This window comes from Poecile atricapillus, chromosome 24 (assembly GCF_030490865.1).
Source record: "Poecile atricapillus isolate bPoeAtr1 chromosome 24, bPoeAtr1.hap1, whole genome shotgun sequence".
In the NCBI taxonomy this organism is placed as follows: Eukaryota; Metazoa; Chordata; class Aves; order Passeriformes; family Paridae; genus Poecile; species Poecile atricapillus.
The window spans coordinates 6,811,428-6,833,829 of NC_081272.1; the positions used below are offsets into that span (position 1 = coordinate 6,811,428).

Consider the following 22,402-nt stretch of genomic DNA (forward strand, 5'->3'; position numbering starts at 1 on the left):
CCACAGAGCAGCTTGGAAAGCACCGCTACCCACAACCCCAGGAATTCCCGAGAATCCTCCGGAGGCTGCCAGGACGAGCCTTTCATCCCCACCAGTTTCCCCAGCAGCGTGGGACGGCCACGCCCAAGCAGCAGGACAGTTACCGTGCCCTGTCTGTACTTGTCCTTTCCTGGCTCTCAGGCCGCCCTCAACTGCGAATTCTGCTTTTTCATCCTCACTAAACACACATGTGGCTTGATCCCAGCACGAATATAAGTTTCAACCCCCCAAAACCCTTCCCCATTCACACAGAACACCATTTCCTTTCACCTGAAGGGCTCGATTAGTGGGGGAAAAAAACGCCACCGTGGTAGCTTTTGTTACAAATCTGTATTTTTACTAAAAATAAATATATAAAGGCCCTGATTCACACTCAGGCCAGGAGCCAGCCTGGACTGGGGAGCAGGACAAAGGCTGTGCTCAGCGTGGCTGGGCTCTGAGGCTGCCCAGGGCGGGGTGGGACGCTCGGACAAAGGCCATGTCCTGTCTGTACTTCATGGCCGTGGGGGGCTGGCGCCGGAGCAGCTGGTCACCCATGTCCTGGGGCTCGGGCTCATCGTAGATGGTGGAGATGACAACAGAGCTGTCCCCACGGGGCTTCTTCCTCCTGATAAAAGTTGGCAGCTTCTCCCCGTGGTAGCTGGAGGGAAACAGGAAAGGTTTGGTTGGAGGGGCCATCAGGCATCCCTGTGCTTCCCAGCTCGTTTCCTGGAATGGTTTGGGTTGGAAGGGACCTTAAAGTTCCACCCCCTGCCACGGGCAGAGCCCTTCCACAGAGCTGCACGTGGTGCCAGCCCTGCTCCGCTGAGGAGCCCGGGATTGTTGGGAAGAGCAGCGTGTTTGGCTATGGAGTGCTGTGGGATTCCCCAGCTGTGCAGGGAAAGGTCCCTGGGCCAGCCCTGGCCCCACACAGCTCCCTTTGCACCTCTCAGCTGCTGTGAGCCCTGGGCACAGGGGCTGGCAGGGCTCTTGGGTACTCACCCCAGCCCCCTCTTGCACCGGGGGTTCTGCCCCTCGTTATCCAGAGCTTCGGCCATCCCAGAGTTGCTGCTCCCCAGGCCCAGCCCCTCTGTCCAGCCCTGCTGCTCCAGGACCTTCCTGCCAAAGCCCTGGCAGAGGGAAAAAAACCATCACACACTTGCTGAACAAGAGCTCATCTTCCCACAGAGCTCTCCACCTCCTCACCCACACCCTGTGGGCATCACCCTGGCTCAGCCCTTGCTGCCCTGCCCTGAGCAGGCACCAGAGCTCACCTTGGTGTGTCTCTCGAAGGAGCCGACGTGCTGCCCTGCCACGGAGCCGTCCTCCAGCCCATCCCGCAGCCGCTGCTCCAGCCACATCCGCACCGAGTCCCGGGCGTCCTTATCCCCCCCCTCTGGGGAGAGAGCAGCCAGAGTCAGCACAGCTCAGGGAGCCTGCTCGCCACCACCATTTCCCCCAGAGCACCAGCACAGGAGGCAGAACCTGTTCTTTTTGGCAAGCCTTGCTGCCAGACCAGAAAAACGTTGTTGTTTCAGGTTCACTGACAGCTTGGATGCTTTCAAAGAACGGCAAAGAGCTCCCAGATTCTGCATGGTCAGAATTTCCCTGGTTTCCCCGGGGTGGGGTGGCTCAGCTCTGATACCTTTGTCATAGTAGACGCTCATGTCCACGTCCCAGTCATCGGCTGTCTGCTCATCAAAGTCTGCCAAGAGAAGGGAAGCAGCACTTTGGGTGAGGTCTGGCACAGGGGAGCTCTTTGCTGCTGGCCCAGCTCCCCGTTTTCTCCAACAAAATGGGAAGGAATCACAGAATCACTGAGGCTGGAGATCTCCATTCAGTCCAACCGTGACCGGTTCCCACCTTGTCACCAGCCCAGGCCACTGAGTGCCATGTCCTGTCCTTCCCTGGACACCTCCAGGCATGGGGACTCCACCCCTCCCTGGGCCTGATCCCCTTTCCATGGGGAAATTCCTGCTGCTGTCCCCCCTGAGCCTGCCCTGGCCCAGCCTGAGGCCGTTCCCTCTCCTCCTGTCCCTGTTCCCTGGGAGCAAATCCCAAATCCCCCCGGCTGTCCCCTCCTGCCAGGGACTTGTGCAGAGCCAGAATTTCCCCCTGATCCCCCTTTTCTCCAGGCTGAGCCCCTTCCCAGCTCCCTCAGGAATTCTCCAGCCCCTTCCCAGCTCCCTCAGGAATTCTCCAGCCCCTTCCCAGCTCCAGCCCCTGCCCTGGGCACTCCCCAGCCCCTCCATGTCTCTGCTGCAGCACTTGAGGTGGTGCCTCAGCAGCAGCAGCAGCAGCACAGAGGAAATGGCATTAGAGACCCCCCAGATGCCACTGCCCACCCAAGAGGCTGCCAGCAGCACCACAGGGGTCCCTGGGGGGGGTCTCTGGTGACCCCCTTTGTGCCCTTTGGAGCTCAGTGACACAAACACCAAGGTCACCTCCGTCCTGCTCCTGCCAGAACTGGGCATCCGTGTAGAACACGAGGCCAGAGCCGCCCTTCTCCCACTTGAGCTCGATCTCCTCCTCGAAGAGCCGCTCCCGCGCCCGCTCCTGCTGCGTCACGTCCTCGTGCAGCGCCTCGTGCCGCTGCCACTCCTCACACGTGTCATTGTCCTGCAAGGACAGCTGCATGGAGCTGGGGCCACCAGCACAGCCCCCATGTCACACGTGTCATTGTCCTGCAAGGACAGCTGCATGGAGCTGGGGCCACCAGCACAGCCCCCATGTCACACGTGTCATTGTCCTGCAAGGACCCCTGGGACAGAGCTGGGGCCACCAGCACGGCCCCCTCCTCACAGGTGTCACCATCCTGCAAGGTCTGGGGGCTCCAGCACAGCCCCTCCTCACAGGTGTCACTGGGGGCTCCAGCACGGTCCCTCCTCACAGGTGTCACCATCCTGCAAGGTCTGGGGGCTCCAGCACGGTCCCTCCTCACAGGTGTCATTGTCCTGCAAGGTCTGGGGGCTCCAGCACGGCCCCTCCTCACAGGTGTCACTGTCCTGCAAGGTCTGGGGGCTCCAGCACAGCCCCTCCTCACAGGTGTCACCATCCTGCAAGGTCTGGGGGCTCCAGCACGGTCCCTCCTCACAGGTGTCATTGTCCTGCAAGGTCTGGGGGCTCCAGCACGGTCCCTCCTCACAGGTGTCATTGTCCTGCAAGGTCTGGGGGCTCCAGCACGGCCCCTCCTCACAGGTGTCACCATCCTGCAAGGTCTGGGGGCTCCAGCACGGTCCCTCCTCACAGGTGTCACTGTCCTGCAAGGTCTGGGGGCTCCAGCACAGTCCCTCCTCACAGGTGTCATTGTCCTGCAAGGTCTGGGGGCTCCAGCACGGTCCCTCCTCACAGGTGTCACCATCCTGCAAGGTCTGGGGGCTCCAGCACGGTCCCTCCTCACAGGTGTCACTGTCCTGCAAGGTCTGGGGGCTCCAGCACGGTCCCTCCTCACAGGTGTCACTGTCCTGCAAGGTCTGGGGGCTCCAGCACGGTCCCCCCCGCCCGCTGGCCGTTCCCAGGGCTGTTCCTCAGCAGCTCCGTGGCGGAGCCGGGCCGGGCGCTCAGGCCCTGACACGAGGGATGAGCTCAGCCCTGACTAACGCCACTGCCAGAGTCAGCAGGAGAAATCCCACAGCACACCCACCCCACGGGCCCCACCTGCCCTGCACTGATGCCCATTTAAGGAGCAGCAGGGCTGGAGCTGGAGTCAGCACTAGCGAGGAATTAATTCCACTCCAGCTGATCCCTGGGGAGATTGCGTGGGATCCCGGGAAGCAGCTCCCTGGCACAGGCACAGAGCTGGGCACAGCCATCCACCAGCCCAGGAACAGCCAGCAAACAGCCTGGGAGAAGCAGCTGGAGGAGTCTGGTTAGTCTGGAGAAGAAAAGACTGAATAAAAAGCTGGAAAAAGGAGGGAACAAAGCGCTCCCTGTGCCCCCTGTTGCCAGGAGAAACGAATGGGGTGGAATTGCAGCAGGGGTTTGGACTCTGAGTGCATTGTGGTGGAGGAAAGAACGGGAATGGCTTGCCTGGGGACGTGTAATGACACAGGTTTGGGAGAACAGGCCAGACAGGCGTCTGCCAGGGACAGGGGTGGGATGGCCCCTGCCCTGCCCAGCTCTCCAGGAGCCTTTGTCACAAAAGCCATTTTCCTCAGAGTGACAAAACTCCAGGGCAGGAGCGTGCGAGGTCAGCTCTTTGTGCAGCTCTGCACGTCACTCCCAGCACACAAACGGGGTCCCCAAGCTCTGCACATCACTCCCAGCACACAAACGGGGTCCCCAGGCTCTGCACATCACTCCCAGCACACAAACGGGGTCCCCAGGCTCTGTCACCCCAGCTCCCAGCACACAAACGGGGTCCCCAAGCTCTGCACGTCACTCCCAGCACACAAACGGGGTCCCCAAGCTCTGTCACCCCAGCTCCCAGCACACAAACAGGGTCCCCAAGCTCTGTCACCTCAGCTGTGCCTGTGTGCCAGGCAGCAGGGCAGGGTCTGCTGGGCAGCACCAGCCTCCCCTCTGCTCCCCCTCAGGTCAGACCCTTTGGGATCCACCCCTAGGACCACCCTGAGCAGTTCTGGGGGCTCCAGGCCCCCCTGTGCCCGCCCCGAGGAGCTCAGTGCACCACGGGGTGAACAATCTCATTTAAAACTGCTTTTAACGAGCCATTTATCCAACTGAGAGGTTAAAAATGAGCTCTGGGAGTGGGACCTGCCCTCACAGCTCCAACAGCTGAGCCTGCATGGCGCTGGAATATTCCACTTACATCACCTGAGCTCGACTCCTCTTCCTCCTCCTTCTGCTGCCCCTCCTCATCATCCTCGGGCCGGGCTGGCTGAGTCAGCCCCACGGGCTCCTCTCCCTCGGTGATCTCATCCCCTGCAGCCGTGTAAACTCCTCCTTCCCCAGGCACGGTGTGGGTGCCCGGGTACTGGAAGGGCACGTTGCCATACCTGCGGGCTGAGGCAGCCCTGGGGAAGCGCAGCTGCAGCTTGGTGATGACGCGGGGGGGCAGGCGGCAGGCCCGGATCAGCTCCAGGAACACGCCCAGGGGGGTGCCCACGTTCCCAAAGGGCATGAACGGAGGGGGGTTCAACTCGGGCAGCCGCTGCAGCTCCGCCTCGGTGACACATTCCCCGGTGACAGATCCATCGGTGACAGATCCATCGGTGACACATTCCCCGGTGACACATTCCCCGGTGACACATTCCCCGGTGACAGATCCATCGGTGACAGATCCCCCTGTGACAGATCAGATCCCCTGTGACAGATCCATCGGTGACAGATCCCCCAGGGACAAATCAGATCCCCTGTGACAGATCAGATCCCCCTGTGACAGATCAGATCCCCTGTGACAGATCCATCGGTGACAGATCCCCCAGGGACAAATCAGATCCCCTGTGACAGATCAGATCCCCCTGTGACAGATCAGATCCCCCAGGGACAGATCAGATCCCCCTGTGACAGATCCCCTGTGACACATTCCCCAGCAGCTGCCCCGTCCTCACTGCTGGGAGACACCTGGGGGGCTGCAGGAGAGCAGGGGGGTTCAGCAGGGATGGTTTGGGGGGTTCAGGAGGGATGGGTTTGGGGGTTCAGGAGAGCAGGGATGGGTTTGGGGATTCAGGAGAGCAGGGATGGATTTAGGGGGTTCAGGAGGGATGGGTTTGGGGGGTTCAGGAGGGATGGGTTTGGGGGTTCAGGAGAGGAAGGATGGATTTGGGGGGTTCAGGAAAGCAGGGATGGTTTGGGGGTTCAGGAGGGATGGTTTGGGGGGTTCAGGAGGGATGGGTTTGTGGGTTCAGGAGGGATGGGTTTCGGGGTTCAGGAGGGATGGGATGGTTGATGGTTTGGGGGGTCCCACACCCCACTGCGGGTGGGTAAATCCCGGCCCCCGCCCGTACCTGTCCCGGGGCTCAGGCGCACCCTGCGGATGAGGCAGCGGCCGGGCAGCGCGGCGCCGCCGGGCCCGAGCCAGCGCTTCCCCGAGTACATGCGGACGAAGCTGCGGGCCCGGCCGGGCCGCACGGACACCAGGCACGAGCAGGTGCGCGGCGCCGAGGCCCCGCCGCCGCCGCCCGCTGGCGGGCGCTCGGGGCGGTGCCGGTAGTGGAAGCAGAGGAATCCGCCGGCCTCCAGGAACTGGCTGAAGTAGGCGCGGAGCTGCGCGGAGCGGAGCGCGGCCGGGATGCCGCTCACCAGGCAGTACCGGGCCGCGCCGCCATCACCGGCCCTGCCGCTGGGAGCCGCCATCTTGGCCCGGCGGTGCCGGCGCGCGGTGATGACGTAACCGCGAGACCGGGGGAGGAGGGCGCCGCCTGGTGGCGGAGGAGAGCGCGGCAGGCGGGGAGTGCTGGGGGGACAGGGACAGAAACCGGGGGGGGGGGACAGAGATGGGGGGGACAGGGACAGAGACCATGAGGGGGGACAGGGACAGAAACAGGGGGGGACAGGGACAGAAACAGGGGGGGACAGGGACAGAAACAGGGGGGGACAGGGACAGAGACCGGGGGGGACAGGGACAGAGACCGGGGAGTGACAGGGACAGAGACCGGGGGGGGACAGGGACAGAGACCGGGGGGGGGACAGGGACAGAGACCGGGGAGTGACAGGGACAGAGACCGGGGGGGACAGGGACAGGGACAGGGACCGGGGAGTGACAGGGACAGGGACAGGGACCGGGGGGGGACAGGGACAGAGACCGGGGGGGACAGGGACAGAGACCGGGGGGGGACAGGGACAGAGACCGGGGGGGACAGGGACAGAGACCGGGGGAGTGACAGGGACAGAGACCATGAGGGGGGACAGGGACAGGGACAGGGACAGAGACCGGGGGGACAGGGACAGAGACCATGAGGGGGTGACAGGGATGGGGGGCACAGGGACAGACCCTGGGGGTCCCAGGGACAGAAACGGGGGTTCACAAGGATGGGGACAGAGACCCGAGGGGGTCACAGGGATGGGGACAGAGACCCTGGGGTGCCACAGGCCTTGGGGACCAAGCCCCATTGCCGTGGGTTTAACAGGCCCCAGGCTCACATGGCCGGCCTGACAGACTCTGAGGGTCACAAGCCCCGGGGGTTTCAGGGGCTGGGGGTGTCTGGGATTGTCCTCGTGCCACGCCAGGGCTCTGGCCTTGTCCCCGTTCAGTGCCGGGACCTTTGCTGCCAGCCCCTGTCCCACGGCATCCTGGGGCTGTGGGGATCCCGTGGGGCTGTGGGGATCCTGTGGGGATCCCGTGGGGCTGCAGGGATCCCGTGGGGCTGTGGGGATCCTGTGGGGATCCTGTGGGGCTGGGGAATCCTGTGGGGATCCTGTGGGGCTGTGGGGATCCTGTGGGGATCCCGTGGGGCTGCAGGGATCCCGTGGGGCTGTGGGGATCCTGTGGGGCTGTGGGGATCCCGTGGGGCTGCAGGGATCCCGTGGGGCTGCAGGGATCCTGTGGGGATCCCGTGGGGCTGTGGGGATCCTGTGGGGATCCTGTGGGGCTGCAGGGATCCTGTGGGGCTGCAGGGATCCTGTGGGGATCCCGTGGGGCTGCGGGAATCCTGTGGGGATCCTGTGGGGATCCTGTGGGGATCCCGTGGGGCTGCAGGGATCCCGTGGGGCTGCAGGGATCCTGTGGGGCTGTGGGGATCCCGTGGGGCTGGGGAATCCCGTGGGGATCCCGTGGGGCTGCCCAGGCCTGGCGCTGCCCGTGGGCACTGAGGTGAGTCAGGCGTTCTCTCCTGATGGAAAAAGGCCGTCATGGGCTGACGCAGCGCCTGTTCCTCACTCCGCGCTGCCAGCCAAGATTCCGGCTGTTTCCATGGGCACGGGAGGTTTGGTGCAGCTTTCCCGGCACCTCGGCTGTGCCAGCCATGGAAATGGGGTTTGTGCCGTGGCAGCCGGCTGAGTCAGAGCTGCCGCCTCTGACAGCACCCATGGGAGAGGCTCAGCACCCAGACCCCAACACCTGGAAAAGGTGAAATGTGGGGATTTGCCCCCAGGAATTTCTGTGTGCTGGGAGCACCCAGGGGCTGTTCATCCGAAACACCAACATTTTATTAAAAAAATAATTTATTGCATCTTATATACAAACCACACAAATGTTCACTTATAAAATACTGACACCTCACCTGCTGGAGGCAGCAGGAGCGAGTTTTCCAGGTGTGCACCTGTCTCTAACTCCAGGGAGGGAGGTTTGGATCTCCCACTAAACCAGCTCTGCTCGGGTTTAACTTTTCACAGACAGGAAAGCCCAGAGCCCCACATGAGGTGCAGTAGGTTTAGGTGTTCCTAAATGCTCTTAATCCTGTTTTATCTCATGGAATTATGCAGGAAAAAGGGAATCTAATGAAAAGGGGGGCTGAGTCTGTACACCCTGTAGGATTTAACACTCTGGCTTTTTCCCTGAAGAAATTTCCTGAGTATTTCTGAGATTCCAAGCACAGAAGCCAGACCCAGAGCTCATTCCATGATGTTTGCTGTCAGACACCGTGGGACCAGGCTGAGGACAGCCCTCACTGCCTGGAGCTCACAGCAAAGGGAGTGAAAAGTGGGGCCAGGGCAGGGAACCCTTGGCCACAAACACTCCCTGCACTGGAGAGCGGCCCAGGCGGAGCCGCAGCTGCTTCCCCAGGGCTGCTCCAGCCCCGGTGAAACGCGGCAGAGTCCGGAGAGCTCCCCAGCCCCTGCTCAGCAGGGCAGGGGCAGCCACGGCGCCTGTGGCCACGCTGCCACCTCGAACAGCATCTCCACCAGCAGCTCCCCCATGCCGGCGTCCCCGATGAGCGGCCGGAAGAACAGATCCGTGACCAGGGCGGCGGGGATGGATCTCGAGGAGGACGTGACCCGCAAGATGCGGGAGAAGCGGCCCTGGCCCTCGGGGTGCAGCAGCTCCCGCAGCGCTCGCTGCGCTTCCCACTGCAGGCTCTCGATGTAGAGCGGAGCCCTCAGCCCGGGGATGGCTGCGAGGGACAGGAGGGAGAGAGGGAGATAAAGGATGGGAAACAGCTCCAGGTTTCTCCCGTTCCCACCCTTCTGCAGTTTTCAGGAGGGATCTTTGGGGCCACACACACTCAAGGAGATGCACACACTGAGGCATAGCTGCTCCAGGGATGCTGTGTGAGGGAGGGAAAGCACTCAACAGGGAAAATTGTGCTTTAAAAGTAAAGGAATCCAGGATTTATTTATTGTCTGCAGATCGGGCAAAAGTTTTGACATCCTCCCTTCCTGCTTCCCAGTGCATTTAGGAATGACAAGAGTTAGGGAAAAGGTGACCAGCCCTTTCTGCCCTCACACCTGAGCATCTCCAAGCCACGAGGCCTGGGTTCATCTGGGGAGGCGGTGGAGTCCCTATCCCCAGACACAGCACTCAGTGCTCTGGGCTGGTGACAAGGAGGGAGTGGCACAGGGTGGACTCCACGGTCTGGGAGAGCTTTTCCAGCCTCAGTGACTCCGGGGTGCCGTGATTGTGTGCCCAGCTGCCAGTGCTGGCCAGCAGAGCCACGAGGGCCTGGCACTCACCTGGATTGAAGAGGATGGCTCCCCTCAGGTAGGTGTATTCGCTGGGGCTCAGGTCCAGCCTCCAGAAGCTGTTGAGGCACCACTGCAGCCGCTGCACGGCGGCCAGCGTGGGCTGTGTCCCCTCGGGCTCCTGCCCTTTGCTCTGGCCGCTGAGGAGGATCTTCTTGAGCATGCTGGGGGCCGGGGCCTCCATCACCTCGAAGGTCACCATCTCCTGCACCAGCCCCAGCAGGAAGAGGGGCACCCAGCAGCTGTCCAGCAGCAGCAGCTGATCCTCCCGTGGCAGCAGGTGGAAGGCAGCCACGTTCTTGACGAAGTTGATGGTTTTGACCAGCACGTCGGAGGCGGCCCGGCAGGTGACGTGCGGCGTTCGCAGGCACACGGCGCGGCGCTGGTGGCACAGGCAGCGCTGCCGGGCCCCGCCGGGGCGCAGCTCCTGGCTCAGCAGCGTGTACAGGATGGCAGGGTGCTTGTCCTTGCCGTGGCACCGGCACCTCTCACACTCCGTATCCACGCTGGTGCTCATGGCTCAGCCGGCTCCTCGCCCAAACTCCCGTCAGCTGGCTGGAGAGCGCCGTAAAATCCCAAAATATCTCAGTTTTTCCCCAGCTCTGCCGGCCCGTGGCTGCTCCAGGCGGCTCTTATAGGGCCGGGTCACGGTGAACTCCCCTCCGCAGCCTTGACCGCCCTGATTAAGCAGCCCTCATTAAAAGCACCCGTGGCTGCTGGGCCGATTGGCCGGGCCAGGCGAGCTCCCAGCGCGGTCAACGGCCGTTTTCTCAATGAATCGGCGCGGGAGGGGCTGCGTGGCCTTATCAGCATTACCCAAAGAGGATAAACAGAGTCATTACCCCAGGCTGTACCCTGGCACCAAGGCCCCGTGGAGCAGGTGTCGCTGCCAGGGTTCACAGACAAACACGGGGCGCTCGTCTGCGCTCGGCGGCCTTGGCAAAGCGACCTGCAGCTTGTGGAAGTTGTGTTATCAGCGCCTGTTTGCCTGGCCTTGCTCGGGAGCCGCTTCTGCAGGAGGAAGAGGAACCTGGGGTGAAAAACGAGGTTCACATAATGTTTACAGAATTTAAAAGTTTAAAAGACAATTAGGAGAAAAAAATAAAGTGTACAGATAGGGCCGGGTGTCTCTGCATTCACCTCACTGACCAAGGATTGTCCCTTAAAAACAGAACCCTGCTACACATCCATAAATTCTCACACATATCCATAAATTCTCACACATATTCAGACATTCTTCTTAGGATCTTTGGTGTTCTTCTGTTCAGTTTTCTCTTGCCCCCTTCCCAATAGATCAATCCTCCTGGCACCATTGAGATTTACATTCCCTGGTACCAGGAATGCAATAAATTCCTCCCCCCAGAGTTATGGTCACTGCTGTCTTCATCTGGATAATTTACAAAAGGAAAAAAAGATCTCCAGCTTTCTTCTTCAGTCTTTGGGTTACACAGACAAAAGTAGTTTTTGTTTTAATGCTATGTCATCGTTTGACATATATGTATTATACCACTATTTCTAGCAGAAATAAAGGAAAATATGTTAAAACAACAAAATTTCCCATTCTTACACACACAACATTCATTTTAATATTCGCGAAAAGCCAACAATATAAAATGTAACTATAGCACTGGGAGCTGCCCAGGGCGGGCCCGGGGAAACACAGGAAACACAGGGTTAGCAAAGGGAAAATGATCCTCTTTGCAGAATGAGAGAAAAGCAAGGAAAAAAGGCCAAAATTCTCGTGTTTTCGCAGTGGGAAGGGCCCCGGAGGAGGCGCTCGGCAGCGGCTGAACACGAGCCCAGCGGGCAGTGAGTGTCCGGTCTGCGGAGGCGAACACCGGCAGCAGCTCCGGGCCCATCGCTGCAGGAGACACCGAGCGTGTCCCGGGACGGGAGCGGGGCAGCGGCGGCGGCTGAGGGAGCAGCGGGGGCTCGGCCCGGAGGAACGGCGGCTCGCTGCTCGGTTCCTGCCCCCAGGGGCTCGGTTCCTGCCCTCAGCTCCCGGCCGGGAGCGCCCGGACCCGGCACCCGCCGCCCGCCCCGCCCGTCGCCATAACAACCCCGCCGCGCCTCGCGCCCCGCCTTTTCCTCGAGATTGACAGCGCTCGCGACCAATCAGCGAAGAGAGCGGCGCGGGGGCGCGCTGGGATTGGCGGGCGGGGCGCGGCTCGCGCTTCCGCCGGTTGCGGTTCCGGTTCCGGTTCCGGCGGCGGCCCGGTGCGGGAGCGGCGGCGCGATGGGGCTGAGCGCGGAGGAGGCGGCGGAGCAGGAGGACCGCTTCGACGGGATGCTGCTCGCCATGGCCCAGCAGCACCAGGGCGGCGTGCGCGAGGTAGCGCCGCCGGCAGCGGGAGCGGGAAGGGCGGGCAGGAGCGGAGCAGCGAGCGGGGAGCGGCCCGGCCTCCTCGGGCCCCGCCCCGGCACGTGGGGCAGGGGACGCACGTGCGCTGCTCCTGGAGCGCCGATAACGGCCCCGGCAGCGCCAGCCCCATCGTTAATTAGCGCGGTGTTAATGAGGCGCCTCCGGGCCGCCCTGAGCCCCCCGGGCCGGGACCGGGACCGGGACAGCACCGAGCACCCCCGTTCAGACCCCAGCACAGCCCCGTGAGGCCCGGCCGTGATCCTGGGATCCCCTCGTGCTCGGGATCTGCTCAGCCACATTGATCCCAGCCTGATCTCAAATCCCAGCCTGGTCCCACCTTGATCCCTGATCCCACCCTGATCCCTCCCTGATCTCACCCTGGTCCCTGATCCCAGCCTGATCCCACTGTGATCTCACCCTGATCCCAAATCCCAGCCTGATCCCAGCCTGATCCCACTGTGATCTCACCCTGATCCCAAATCCCAGCCTGATCCCAGCCTGATCCCTGATCCTTCTGCTGGGGGCTCCAGGATCCAGGCCCTCACCCTCAGGAGGGTGTGAGAACATCCCCCTCACAAATAACTTTATAAAAGTGTTCCTGTAACAGCCCCTCGTCTTGTGGCAAAGCTCTGAGTGAAAACCCCGCGGGACAGGATTCCTGGGAAATAAAGATCAGCCAGGTCCAAGGGGAATGTGGGTTTCTAGAGGGGGTGTGGAGCTGCTGGTTCATTCACTGGTGATCCCTGGCAGCTGTAAAAATAAGGATTTTGCATGCTTTTAGGTGTGCAAAGAAGCACAGTATGGTCTGTGTGTGTTATATATGGGATATAGGTGTGTCTGCATCTGTAAATCCATCCCTGCCTGGGATAACAGCCTGGAATAAACTGCAGCAAAGCACACAAACTCCTCTCCTGCAAGCTGGGAGTCCAGGGGCTGGGTCTGCAGAGCTGGGTTTTCTTCAGGCAGCGCTCACGGGGCTGGACCCAGGGCGATGCTGGCACAGCCACAGATGGGGAGGACAAAGGATAAAAGCTGCTGCAGAGGCACGAGGTGGCCTCACTGCTCCTTTTCTCTGCACCCTCTCCCTGTTCCCCAGCTCGTGAACACCTTCTTCAGCTTCCTGAGGAGGAAGACGGATTTCTTCACCGGGGGAGAGGACGGAGTAGCAGAGAAGGTAACAAATAAACCTTCAGCCTTTAACTCTTCTCCCTTCCATCCCACCCGTGCCTGTGCCGTGCCAAGGGTCCCCTGCTTGGACAGCTCCCAGCTTCTGGGGGCAGGTGGGCAGCTCCTGAGGGAAGGAAAGCCAGAGCTGCCCCTGTCAGGGGTGAGGAGCACACAGTTCCCTGCTGGGCTGCTGGCACAGCACGGGTTTCTGGCCAGGCTCTGGCCAAAGGCTAGTTTGGAAAGCAAAGCTGCCAGACACACTGACTTAACGGTGACACAGCAGGTGATAACCCCACGTTACCTCGTTTGTTCAGCTCAGGAAAAGCACAAAGTCCACGGCTCTGCACAGGCAGCTGCCCCTTGGCTGGGCTGGGGAGCCTGGATGGAGCATCCTCATCTCCTGCAGGGCAGCTCTTGCTGAGTCTGGAGGGGCTTTAAGGGCCTTTGGACCCAAAACATCCCGTGGTTCTCTGAAAGAAAGAAAGGTGAACCCTACTGTCACTTTTCTTAGAACAGAGAGCGAATCTCTCCCGTTCCTGGGGGCTGTGTGATCCCACTGGAGTGGCAATTCAGAGTGGCTACTGTCCTTGGCAAGTGTGTGCCTGTGGAAGAAAGGGCTCAGTGCCCCTGGGTGGTGGCACCTGTCAGAACGCTTTTTGGCCTCCTGGAAAAGCGCTCTGACACCGTGGCACCCACAGCAAACGGGGCAGGAGCTGCTTCCCCAGTCCTGCTGAGCCCTTGGCACGAAGGAGAAAGGAGAGGGGGAGAAAGGCACTGCATTTTTTGGGTGCCATTTCAGCAGGTTTGTGTGGGGTGAGGGAGGTGTGGACAGTGACATGGACAAGGTCAGGCAGTGAAGAGTTTCCTCACCATGGATGATGGGGTTGGGAACAGGCTGGGACGTCCTGGGGGATGCACATTTTGCATTCTGTACTCCAGGAGCCGCTGGAGTTGAGCTGTGTAAACAAACCTTGTTTGTAGAGCAGAGCAGAAATACCCAGTGCTTGCTGACAAACTTAAGTTTGCTTGGAAAAGGTTCTGGGTTTTCCCCCCACCCCGAAGCTCCTGGGATGTTTATAAATAAATTTTCCCTCTCTAATTCCTTTCTGAGGGTCTGTCTCTGTTGTTTTCTGGGGCAGACCTCAGCTCACCTACGTGCTGCTCTGCACAGCACCCCTGGCCTTATCGACCCTGGGGCAATTCTCTGGCTCCCTGCCTGTGTACTCAGCTTTCCCGCTGAGCACGTGGCCCTTGGCATCAGAGACCTTGGGATTTTGCCTCCCAGAGTCACAACAACCTTTGGAGAATTGGGAGGCGAGGCTGAAACAAAAAATTTATGGAGGAACTCACCGCTCAGTGTAAGAACATGGGGTGTTTCAAGCATTTCTCCTCTAAGTCATGGCACTGGGCTCCTTCTGGAGAAAAGCTCCAGGTGTGGGAGAGGTCAGAAGGAGGTAAAAAGTTGGATCTGGTGTGTCCAGCTGTCCTGGAGGTGTGGAGTAGCTTCAGATGGCTGGGGTGGGCATCAGCTCATCCTGCTGGAATTGCACAAAGGACAAAATAAGTGGAGGATTTTCATTTCACTGTTATCTCCTGGAAACATACTCTGTCTAACTAGGGAGGACTACATTTAAATATTTCCAATTTTCTCTTTTTCCCTCCCTTTTCACTTCCTCTGTTTTTTGAATTGAAAAATCTGTAGATTTTCAGTAAAAAAAAACAAACCAAAACCTGAGCAAAGATGAAGGGAAAATTCCCAGCATCTGTGTGACTGAGCAGATGTCCTGTGCTCCTCAGGAGGCAGAGTTTGAAGTGGCTGGTGTTTTTTAACCCCCAGCTGATCACAGAAGCCTTCAGCCACCACAACAAGCTGGCGCAGAAGGAGCGCAGGGAGAAGAAGGCGCGGCAGGAGGCCGAGCGGCGCGAGAAAGCCGAGCGCGCCGCCCGCCTGGCCAGGGACGGGCAGCAGCCCAGCGAGCCTCGCATCAAGGAGCTCACAGAGGAGGAGGCAGAGAGGCTGCAGCTGGAAATCGAGCAGGTGAGAGCCTGGGGGTCTGCAGGTGCCTCTGTCCTCCCTGTGGCTCTCAGGAACGGCTCAGGCTTGCTCTTTGTCCAAGTGAGAGGAGTTCCCCCTGGCAGTTCCTCTTGTAAGGGCTGAAAATTCCCTCTTTCCAACGTGGGATGCAGTGAGTGGTGCTCCTCAGCCTGAGCTGAAAGGCTGAGGCCATCTAGTGCCAGCTCAGGAGGTGACACAAAGTGCCAGCTCTTGGCTGAGCGTGTTCCTGCTCTTCTCTTTTCCAACAGAAGAAAGAGGCACAAGGGCAGGGTAACGGTGTCCCAGTGAAACCCTCAGAGGAGGAAGGGGAGTCTTCAGATTCCAACAAACAGGTAAAACTCGGCTGGAGATACTTTAGAATCTTAAAATGGTTTGGGTTGGAAGGGACCTTAAAGCTCATCACACCTTCCACTGCACCAGGCTGCTCCAAGCCCTGTCCAAAATACACACTTGGAAAATACAAATTAGAAAATTTGGCTTTAATACACACTTAATTCCTAAATGTGCCAGTACAGAGGGCTTTTGGTTTATTTTTTTCTTGTAGTCATGTTTTATCAGAAGCAGCTATTAATTATGGAGCTAAATTTAAGTGGATATAAAATACAAACAAGTGACCTGCAATCCTTATAAAACCTAAGAGCTGTTGTTGTAGTGGAAACTGGAAAAGCTTTTCTTTACTCTTGAATTGCTTAGGGAACAGATGATGAAGAGGAAGATGAGAAGGATAAAGGAAAACTTAAACCCAACTCTGGCAATGGAGCTGACCTCCCAAATTACAGATGGACACAGACTCTTTCAGAATTGGATGTAAGTAGTGCTTTGTGACCAGGATCTGAGGAATCTGAGACAGGCAATGAGAGCAGGTGCTGCTGAGAGGTGAAGCCAATTCCCCGTGTCTCAGTTGCCTCTGGAAGCTTGCTGGAAACAACAATGTTTCTGTGTCTGGGGGAGAGCCTGGTAACTCAGTAAAATTCCCTGGAGTTTTAGTTATTAAGTTGTAGGCATTAAAATCTGCTTCCCTTTTTATGGTCCCTTCCTTTCACCTCCTGCTCACTCAGTACCTCAAGGAAAGGAGTCCCTGCTCTGTCTGGCTCAGGTGAAACCAAGGCAGAACAGAACATGGAACAGCAGCTTGGGAGGGTAAGGAGGGATTTCCCTGCCCAGCTCCTGAGATCTGCTCCTTTTTGCTGCAGCTGGCTGTCCCCTTCAAGGTGAGCTTCAGGCTGAAGGGCAAGGACGTGGTGGTCGATATCCAGAGACGCCGCCTCAAGGTCGGCCTCAAGGGCCACCCTCCTCTCATTGATGGGGAGCTCTTCAATGAGGTCAAGGTGGAGGAGAGCTCCTGGCTCATTGAGGATGGTAAAACAGTCACAGTGCACCTGGAGAAGGTAAAGCAGGATGGGCTGGGCAGGATTCAGGCTGGGCTGCCTCTTCTGGGCTCTCAGCTAAAACAGGACCACCGTGCTTGTCCTGGCTACAGTGCTGCCACTGGTACTGGGTGTTTAAGTTCCCCCGTGTTTAGCCTAATTTTACTCAGCTATTCCAGGATATCCAGTGTATTTCTCAGCAGTTCAGGAAAAGCTGGAAGGAAATCAGTCCTTTTAATGTTGTCCTTTAGTGTGTTTTGACATCTGTCAGTGACACAAAAATCCAGGGACAGAGCTCCTTGTGTCCCTCCTTGTGTCCCCTCTGGGCCTCTCCTGGTGGTTTGTTGTAATCCCATTTTTGTCATGCCAAACAGGACATCTGACATTCTCTCAGATCTCCCAGCTGTGAAAATTTAGGCTGCCTAAAGTAGTTTGAAACAAAAATATTCTTTATCTCTGTTCAGATTTTACTGATATTTAGAAAACTGTCAAATAAAGCTTGATTCCATCATTTTTTTTCCTGTGACTGAGACTTAAGAACCGTAGAACAAGTCCAAGAAAGATAAACTGGTTTTGCTTCTTTGTCCTCTAGATCAACAAAATGGAATGGTGGAACAAACTGGTCTCCACAGACCCAGAAATCAACACCAAGAAAATCAATCCAGAGAATTCAAAGGTAAGAATTCTTCTGTTTTACGGGACAGGGCCTGCTCAGCAGTTAGGCCAGTTGAGCCCAGAGTCAGTTTGGATCTAATTTGGATCTTTCAGTTGTCAGACCTGGACAGCGAAACTCGCAGCATGGTGGAGAAGATGATGTACGACCAACGACAGAAATCCATGGGGCTGCCCACCTCTGATGAACAGAAGAAGCAGGATATTTTGAAGAAGTGGGTACAGCTCATTCCTTTGCATGGCTTTGCCTTCCCAAGCACCTTCTCCTCTTCCTCTCTGGCACAAATAAGGGAACAGGGAGCAGCTTGGCCTTCAGTGCTAGCCACACTCACATCTGCACAGTCACTGTGTTGCTGGCCAGCCAGCAGTGTCTGTAAAAGCCTGCTGGGAGGATCTGGGAGTAGCCTGGCTTTGGGATTGTCTTACCCTGATGATTTCATGTCCAGAAGGCACGTTCAGAACTGGAGGTGCCACCTCTGCTGGACTTTACCATGGTCTTGATTGGGGTCTAATCTCCCTCAGTAGCCAGCTAATCCATCCTCCCTCCCTCCCTCCCTCCCTCCCTCCCTCCCTCCCTCCCTCCCTCCCTCCCTCCCTCCCTCCCTCCCTCCCTCCCTCCCTCCCTCCCTCCCTCCCTCCCTCCCTCCCTCCCTCCCTCCCTCCCTCCCCTCACCCCCAGACAGTTGTCCCCAAGCCGCCTTTATGGCTTTATTGCCCTGGTTGGCATGAATGCTGTGTGGCAGGGAAATGACTCCTGGACCTCCCAAGGCCATTTGGGAAGGTGTGGAGGCAATTCTGGGTCACGCAGCTTCTTCAGCAAGCAGCCCCACACCTTATCTCTGGGTGAAGGATTACTGTGCCTGAGCTGTCTCCCTGCTCCCCTTGGCTTTATCTGTAGAAGCTTCTCTGTGAAGCTGAGAGGGGTTTGAGCAGAGCTTCCCTGGTGGTCAGGGGGATGGCTCCCTCTGCTCCCAGGGAGCCACAGGACACCTCACTGGCAGGGTCACTTGTTTGGTGCTCTGGAAGTTTGGCTGGCAAAGGATGGAGAGGAAGTTTAGACTTTGTCCAGGGCAAAGGAGACTCAGTGACACCCATGTGGGTGCTGATGTCTGCCAGTGGAGCTCTCCTGGCTGCCAAACAAGGACAGGATCCTCACAGCACAGGTGGCCCTGGGCTATGGGGGCGTTCCAGGGGAAGCCCTGAGATGGGAACACAAAGGAGACCAAGCTGCCCTTACCTGCACCTTGTGTGTGAGTCCTCCACAGGGCTGTGAGGTGCTGTGTCCCTTGGGGAGCAGAGCAGAGGAGCCTCTGTGTGCACTGGGCACTCCTGGGCACAAATCACAGCCCTCAGAACTTCCCAATGTGGCAGCCTGAGTCCAGATAGTCCCTGGAGGGTGTCCCTGTCCATGGCAGAGGGTGGGAACAAGATGATATTTAAGGTCTCTTCCAACCCACACCGTTCCGTGATCCCCTCTGCTGGGAGTGCAGTACATTTGAAATCAGATTCCATCTGGTTTGAAAACAGATTCCTCTGGCCATGTCGTCCCCGAGTTTTTACTGTCAGAGCACTGGGGATATTCCCTGTATTCCCAGTAAAGATGTCAGCCTGGAGCTTCAGCCCTAATCTGCCTTCACCATCTCCCCTCTGCCCCTCAATCTGCTGATTTAGGCAGCCTAAATCAGTGTGGCTGCAACGTGTCCAGCCCAGAGGTAACAGTAAAGGGGGTGTGTTTGATAATTAACAGTTCCCGTGTGTCTGGACTTGCTGACCTGCTAAACCAGCAGGAATGCTGCTCCCACTGACCCCAGGGAAAGGTGTTTGTAGGGAAGGTCCTGGGAACGTGTCCCAAGGAGCTCAGCAGAACCCTCCCTCCAGTGCAGGAAGCAGAAATCCTTCCTTCCCCAGACTGAGCTGTTTGGCCCCTGCTGAATCACCCAGACTCTTGTCTCTGTTTTCCTTGCAGGTTCATGGAACAGCATCCAGAAATGGACTTTTCAAAGGCTAAATTCAACTGAGCTGTCCCCCTTCCCCCCTTTCAGTCAGCCCATTGAATGGGGCAGGATATGTATGGTTGGATATTCCTTACCTTGGGCAAGTAAAATTTCAGCATCCCCCACCCGAGCTTGCTGTGGAGGCACCTGTGTGGAGTCACCCTCAGAGTCCTGGGGAGCAGAAGGCAGGGCCCCAGAGCAGCTCCAGAAGGAGCCATCTGGCACAATTCCCAAAGGGCAGCGAGGAGAGAAGGAGGGGTTAGAGCAAAAAAGGGGGTTAGGGCTGGGAGAGCCAGACCTGACAGGTTTGGGGATAAATCCTCAAGGTATTGCTTCGCTTGCTCTTTGCCACTGGCAAAGATCCCGAGATCTACTCCCTCCTGCTCTCCTGTGAAAAATAAGGGTCAGTTTATTTTGTAAAATAAATCTTTTTCTGCCTTCCTGGGAAGGGAAAAGAGCAGTTTAAAAGCCCAGCTATTGCAGTGGAGACAGACCCTGCTTCTCCTTGCTGCTGCTCCTGTTTGTGCTGGAAGCAGCTGGAGCACTCCAGGGCTCCCAGCACAGCTGGAGAGCTCAGCCTGCTGTCCTGGAGCAAGGAGAGGCTGGAGTCTGTGGCTGGGAGAGGATGTGGGGGGGCTTTGGGGATGCTGTTGTTGCTGGGAGTGTCTCCTGCCTCTCTCCCAGAGCTGCGTGGTGTACGAGCTCCCGCTGACGGGTGGCATCACTCTGCATGTTCATTCTTCCTTAAACTGCAGTGCAACATAAAGGAAAACAGTGGAATGTCTCGGGCAGAGCGTGTGGTTTCTCTGGCAGAAGGGATCTGGGATCCAGGCTGGGAGGGAGGAGGAGGGGGTGCCGTGCCTGTGAACAGCCCTCCTGCTCCCAGCTCTGATGGTGTGTGGCTCCCTCAGGAAGGGGCAGTGAGAGCTGTGTCCTGCTCAGGAGCGCTGCTGAACCCCATTCCCAGCCAAAACCCTCGGGACTGCCCCAGGGTGGCTGTTCCAGGGCACCTCACCGCACCAGGAGGCCACCCTTGCCCCAGGTCTCCTTTATGCCGAGCTAACAAGGAGAGTGTCAGGAAATCCTGGGCTCTCTCCCAGATCCCTGCTGCTCTGGCTCTTCCCTCTGCCTCCCCCAAACACTCCCAGCACCTCCCCGAGGGATGGGCACAAACGGCTGAAAATCCCATTTGGGCAAAGTCCAAGCAGCAGCACCTGGCTTGGTGGGGCTGTTGTTTGAGCAGCAGGGCACCACTGGCATGAAGGCTCTCAGTTTTACAGGCTCCTGGGTTAAAAAGCAGCCCCCACCCAGCACAGCAGTGACCTTGAGGGTGGACCCAGATCAGGGCAGCTGCATCTGGAGTGCTCTGGCCCAGATCTTCACAGATCACTGACACACACCTTCCTTCTCCCTGCATGCACCTGCCTGTCCTGCTTTGGCCCTGGTAGAATAGCAGCATCTCCTGTTTTTGTAAAAAAAGCCAGACTATGCTGGATTTGAAGGTTTTAGCCCCAGAATGAGCTGCCTGCCTGTGCAGTGAACCCTGGTTTGTGGGACAGGTGAGCTGGGAGGGCTGAGCCGCTCTGGGGTGTGATGAGCTCTGTCACTGCTGTGCTGCTCCCTGCCGGTGCTGGAGCTGGGGGAGCAGGGCCAGACCCTGCACCTGCAGCAGAATCCACATCCCAGCACCAGCCCCTCCTCAGGGACAAGCACGGGCAGGCACCAGCCCAGCCACAAACCAGCAGAGGCCACGGCACCACCCTGAGCCCAACCTGCAGCTTTGTTCTTTCCCCGTTTCCTCCTCAGCCCTGGATCCTGCAGCAGAACCCTGAGCCCAGCCTGGCAGCTCCTGGGGCTGGGAGCACGGTGGGAGAGCTGTCCTTGTCCTTTGGAAGTGCAGAGCTCCCTGAGTGTCCCCAGAATCCTGGGGCTCTTCTGTCCTCAGCCACTGTGGGGCCACGGCAGCCTTGGGGAGATCCCAAATGTGCTGGTTCTGGTGGCAGCTGAGAGAAGACGCAGGAAAGGCAGCACCAGGAGCCCCAGGGAAGCTGGGCCAGGTTTTGGGAGTCAGGAGTCACTGGGGGAATGGGGCCATCCCTGCTGGGCTGACCCCTGGAGGAGGTGAATGCCCGAGCTGTGTTTGTGAACGTGGCTGATCCCAGAGCTGCCCCTGGACTTCAGCCCCTGGGCCAGCGGAACAGAAGGTGTTTCACTGCTGGCCTTGTCCTCTGCAAACATCCCCCACCACCACCACCTTCCCCAGGCCACAGTGAACTGGGATCACCCTGCTGCTTTCCCTGGGATAAAGCTGCTGGCTCTGAGCTCCAGGTTTGAGGAATGCAAACCCCACCTGAGGGACCACGAGCGAGGCCCTGTCCTCCTGCCCAGGCAGGGAATGCTGAGCACCACAGGAACGCTGGGATCCAAACCCTGGGAGCACATCCCTGCCGTGGTGAGCCCCAGCACAGCAGGAGGGTGGAGCTGGACAGGGACATGTCCTGAAGGTCCTTTTGTCTTTCCACACCCGTGTCAGGTCACCTGAGGAGCCGTTTCGGTGCTGCCACCAGCCGGAGGGCAGAGCCTGGAGCTCCTCACCTGCCCAGGGCTTTTGCAGGCACCACAGGCTCTGCAGTGAGCTTTCTGCAGGGTAAAGACTTGCCTGGCATTTGGGTTTTTGTCCTTAACAGCAGCTTCTGGCTTAGCTTTCATTAATGAATATTGCAGCTCAGAGCGTTTGGGAAATATCCCAGACTCCAGGAGTGCTTTGGGAAGAGCGATGGAACAGCAGAACCCCAGGGAAGGGCAGAGGAACAGCGAGTATTGGATGGTGCTGTGCAGTTTCAGGAGGAGCCCCAGCTGCTCTGTTACTGCAAGGACTGAGGGTCCATCCATCTGCTTCCTAATGTCTAAGCCACACTGAAATAAATAATTCAGCAGCTCAGGGTGTGGATATGGAGAGGAATTTCTTTAACATCCCTACAGCCATTCCCTGCAGAGCTCCTGAGCTTCCTTAACTCGATCCTGGGGGACCTGGGCAGGACAGGGACCCCTCTGAGGTCACAGCATCGCAAGGACCGACAAAGTGGGAGTCTCTGGAGACTCTCCTGCCAAATGCCAAAACCTTAATGCCAAAACCCAGCCCCATAAAACCAAACAACATCTTCAGGAAAAGTCAGGTGCTGAGTCAGGCTCCCAGAAGGAAGTGCCTGTGAGAGAGAGAGAGAGAGAGAGAACACCTGCACAGGTG

At 58.4% G+C, this 22,402-nt stretch overlaps 4 protein-coding genes across 6 annotated transcripts; 2 read left to right on the top strand and 2 right to left on the bottom strand.

Moving 5' to 3' along the window:
- Positions 1–358: 358 nt before the first annotated feature.
- Positions 359–6,290, bottom strand: GPATCH3 (G-patch domain containing 3). 3 transcript variants are annotated; one of them, XM_058856320.1, is made up of 8 exons: positions 5,925–6,290; positions 5,195–5,262; positions 4,787–5,134; positions 2,463–2,637; positions 1,664–1,723; positions 1,293–1,414; positions 1,021–1,148; positions 359–679 (listed from the first exon to the last, which is right to left on the bottom strand). In XM_058856320.1, the coding sequence occupies exons 1-8, from the start codon at positions 6,271–6,273 to the stop codon at positions 460–462; spliced, it is 1,470 nt and encodes a 489-aa protein (XP_058712303.1). In that variant the 5' UTR covers positions 6,274–6,290; the 3' UTR covers positions 359–459. The 3 variants fall into 3 exon arrangements, with proteins under 3 accessions (XP_058712303.1, XP_058712302.1, XP_058712301.1); XM_058856319.1 differs by having other exon boundaries at positions 5,180–5,262; XM_058856318.1 differs by having other exon boundaries at positions 4,787–5,262.
- On the top strand, positions 2,641–4,780 carry LOC131587942 (uncharacterized). The gene is made up of 2 exons (XM_058856324.1): positions 2,641–2,756; positions 2,874–4,780. Exons 1-2 carry the CDS (start codon positions 2,683–2,685, stop codon positions 3,889–3,891), a joined length of 1,092 nt encoding a protein of 363 aa, XP_058712307.1. The 5' UTR covers positions 2,641–2,682; the 3' UTR covers positions 3,892–4,780.
- Positions 6,291–8,075: 1,785 nt separating the features above from the next.
- Positions 8,076–11,519, bottom strand: NR0B2 (nuclear receptor subfamily 0 group B member 2). Its single transcript, XM_058856327.1, has 2 exons — positions 9,529–11,519; positions 8,076–8,969 (listed from the first exon to the last, which is right to left on the bottom strand). The coding sequence occupies exons 1-2, from the start codon at positions 10,052–10,054 to the stop codon at positions 8,698–8,700; spliced, it is 798 nt and encodes a 265-aa protein (XP_058712310.1). The 5' UTR covers positions 10,055–11,519; the 3' UTR covers positions 8,076–8,697.
- A 189-nt stretch (positions 11,520–11,708) lies between these two features.
- NUDC (nuclear distribution C, dynein complex regulator) lies at positions 11,709–19,939 on the top strand. The gene is made up of 9 exons (XM_058856325.1): positions 11,709–11,869; positions 12,996–13,073; positions 14,904–15,104; positions 15,371–15,454; positions 15,816–15,929; positions 16,316–16,510; positions 17,082–17,165; positions 17,258–17,376; positions 19,128–19,939. Exons 1-9 carry the CDS (start codon positions 11,774–11,776, stop codon positions 19,177–19,179), a joined length of 1,023 nt encoding a protein of 340 aa, XP_058712308.1. The 5' UTR covers positions 11,709–11,773; the 3' UTR covers positions 19,180–19,939.
- Positions 19,940–22,402: the final 2,463 nt, after the last annotated feature.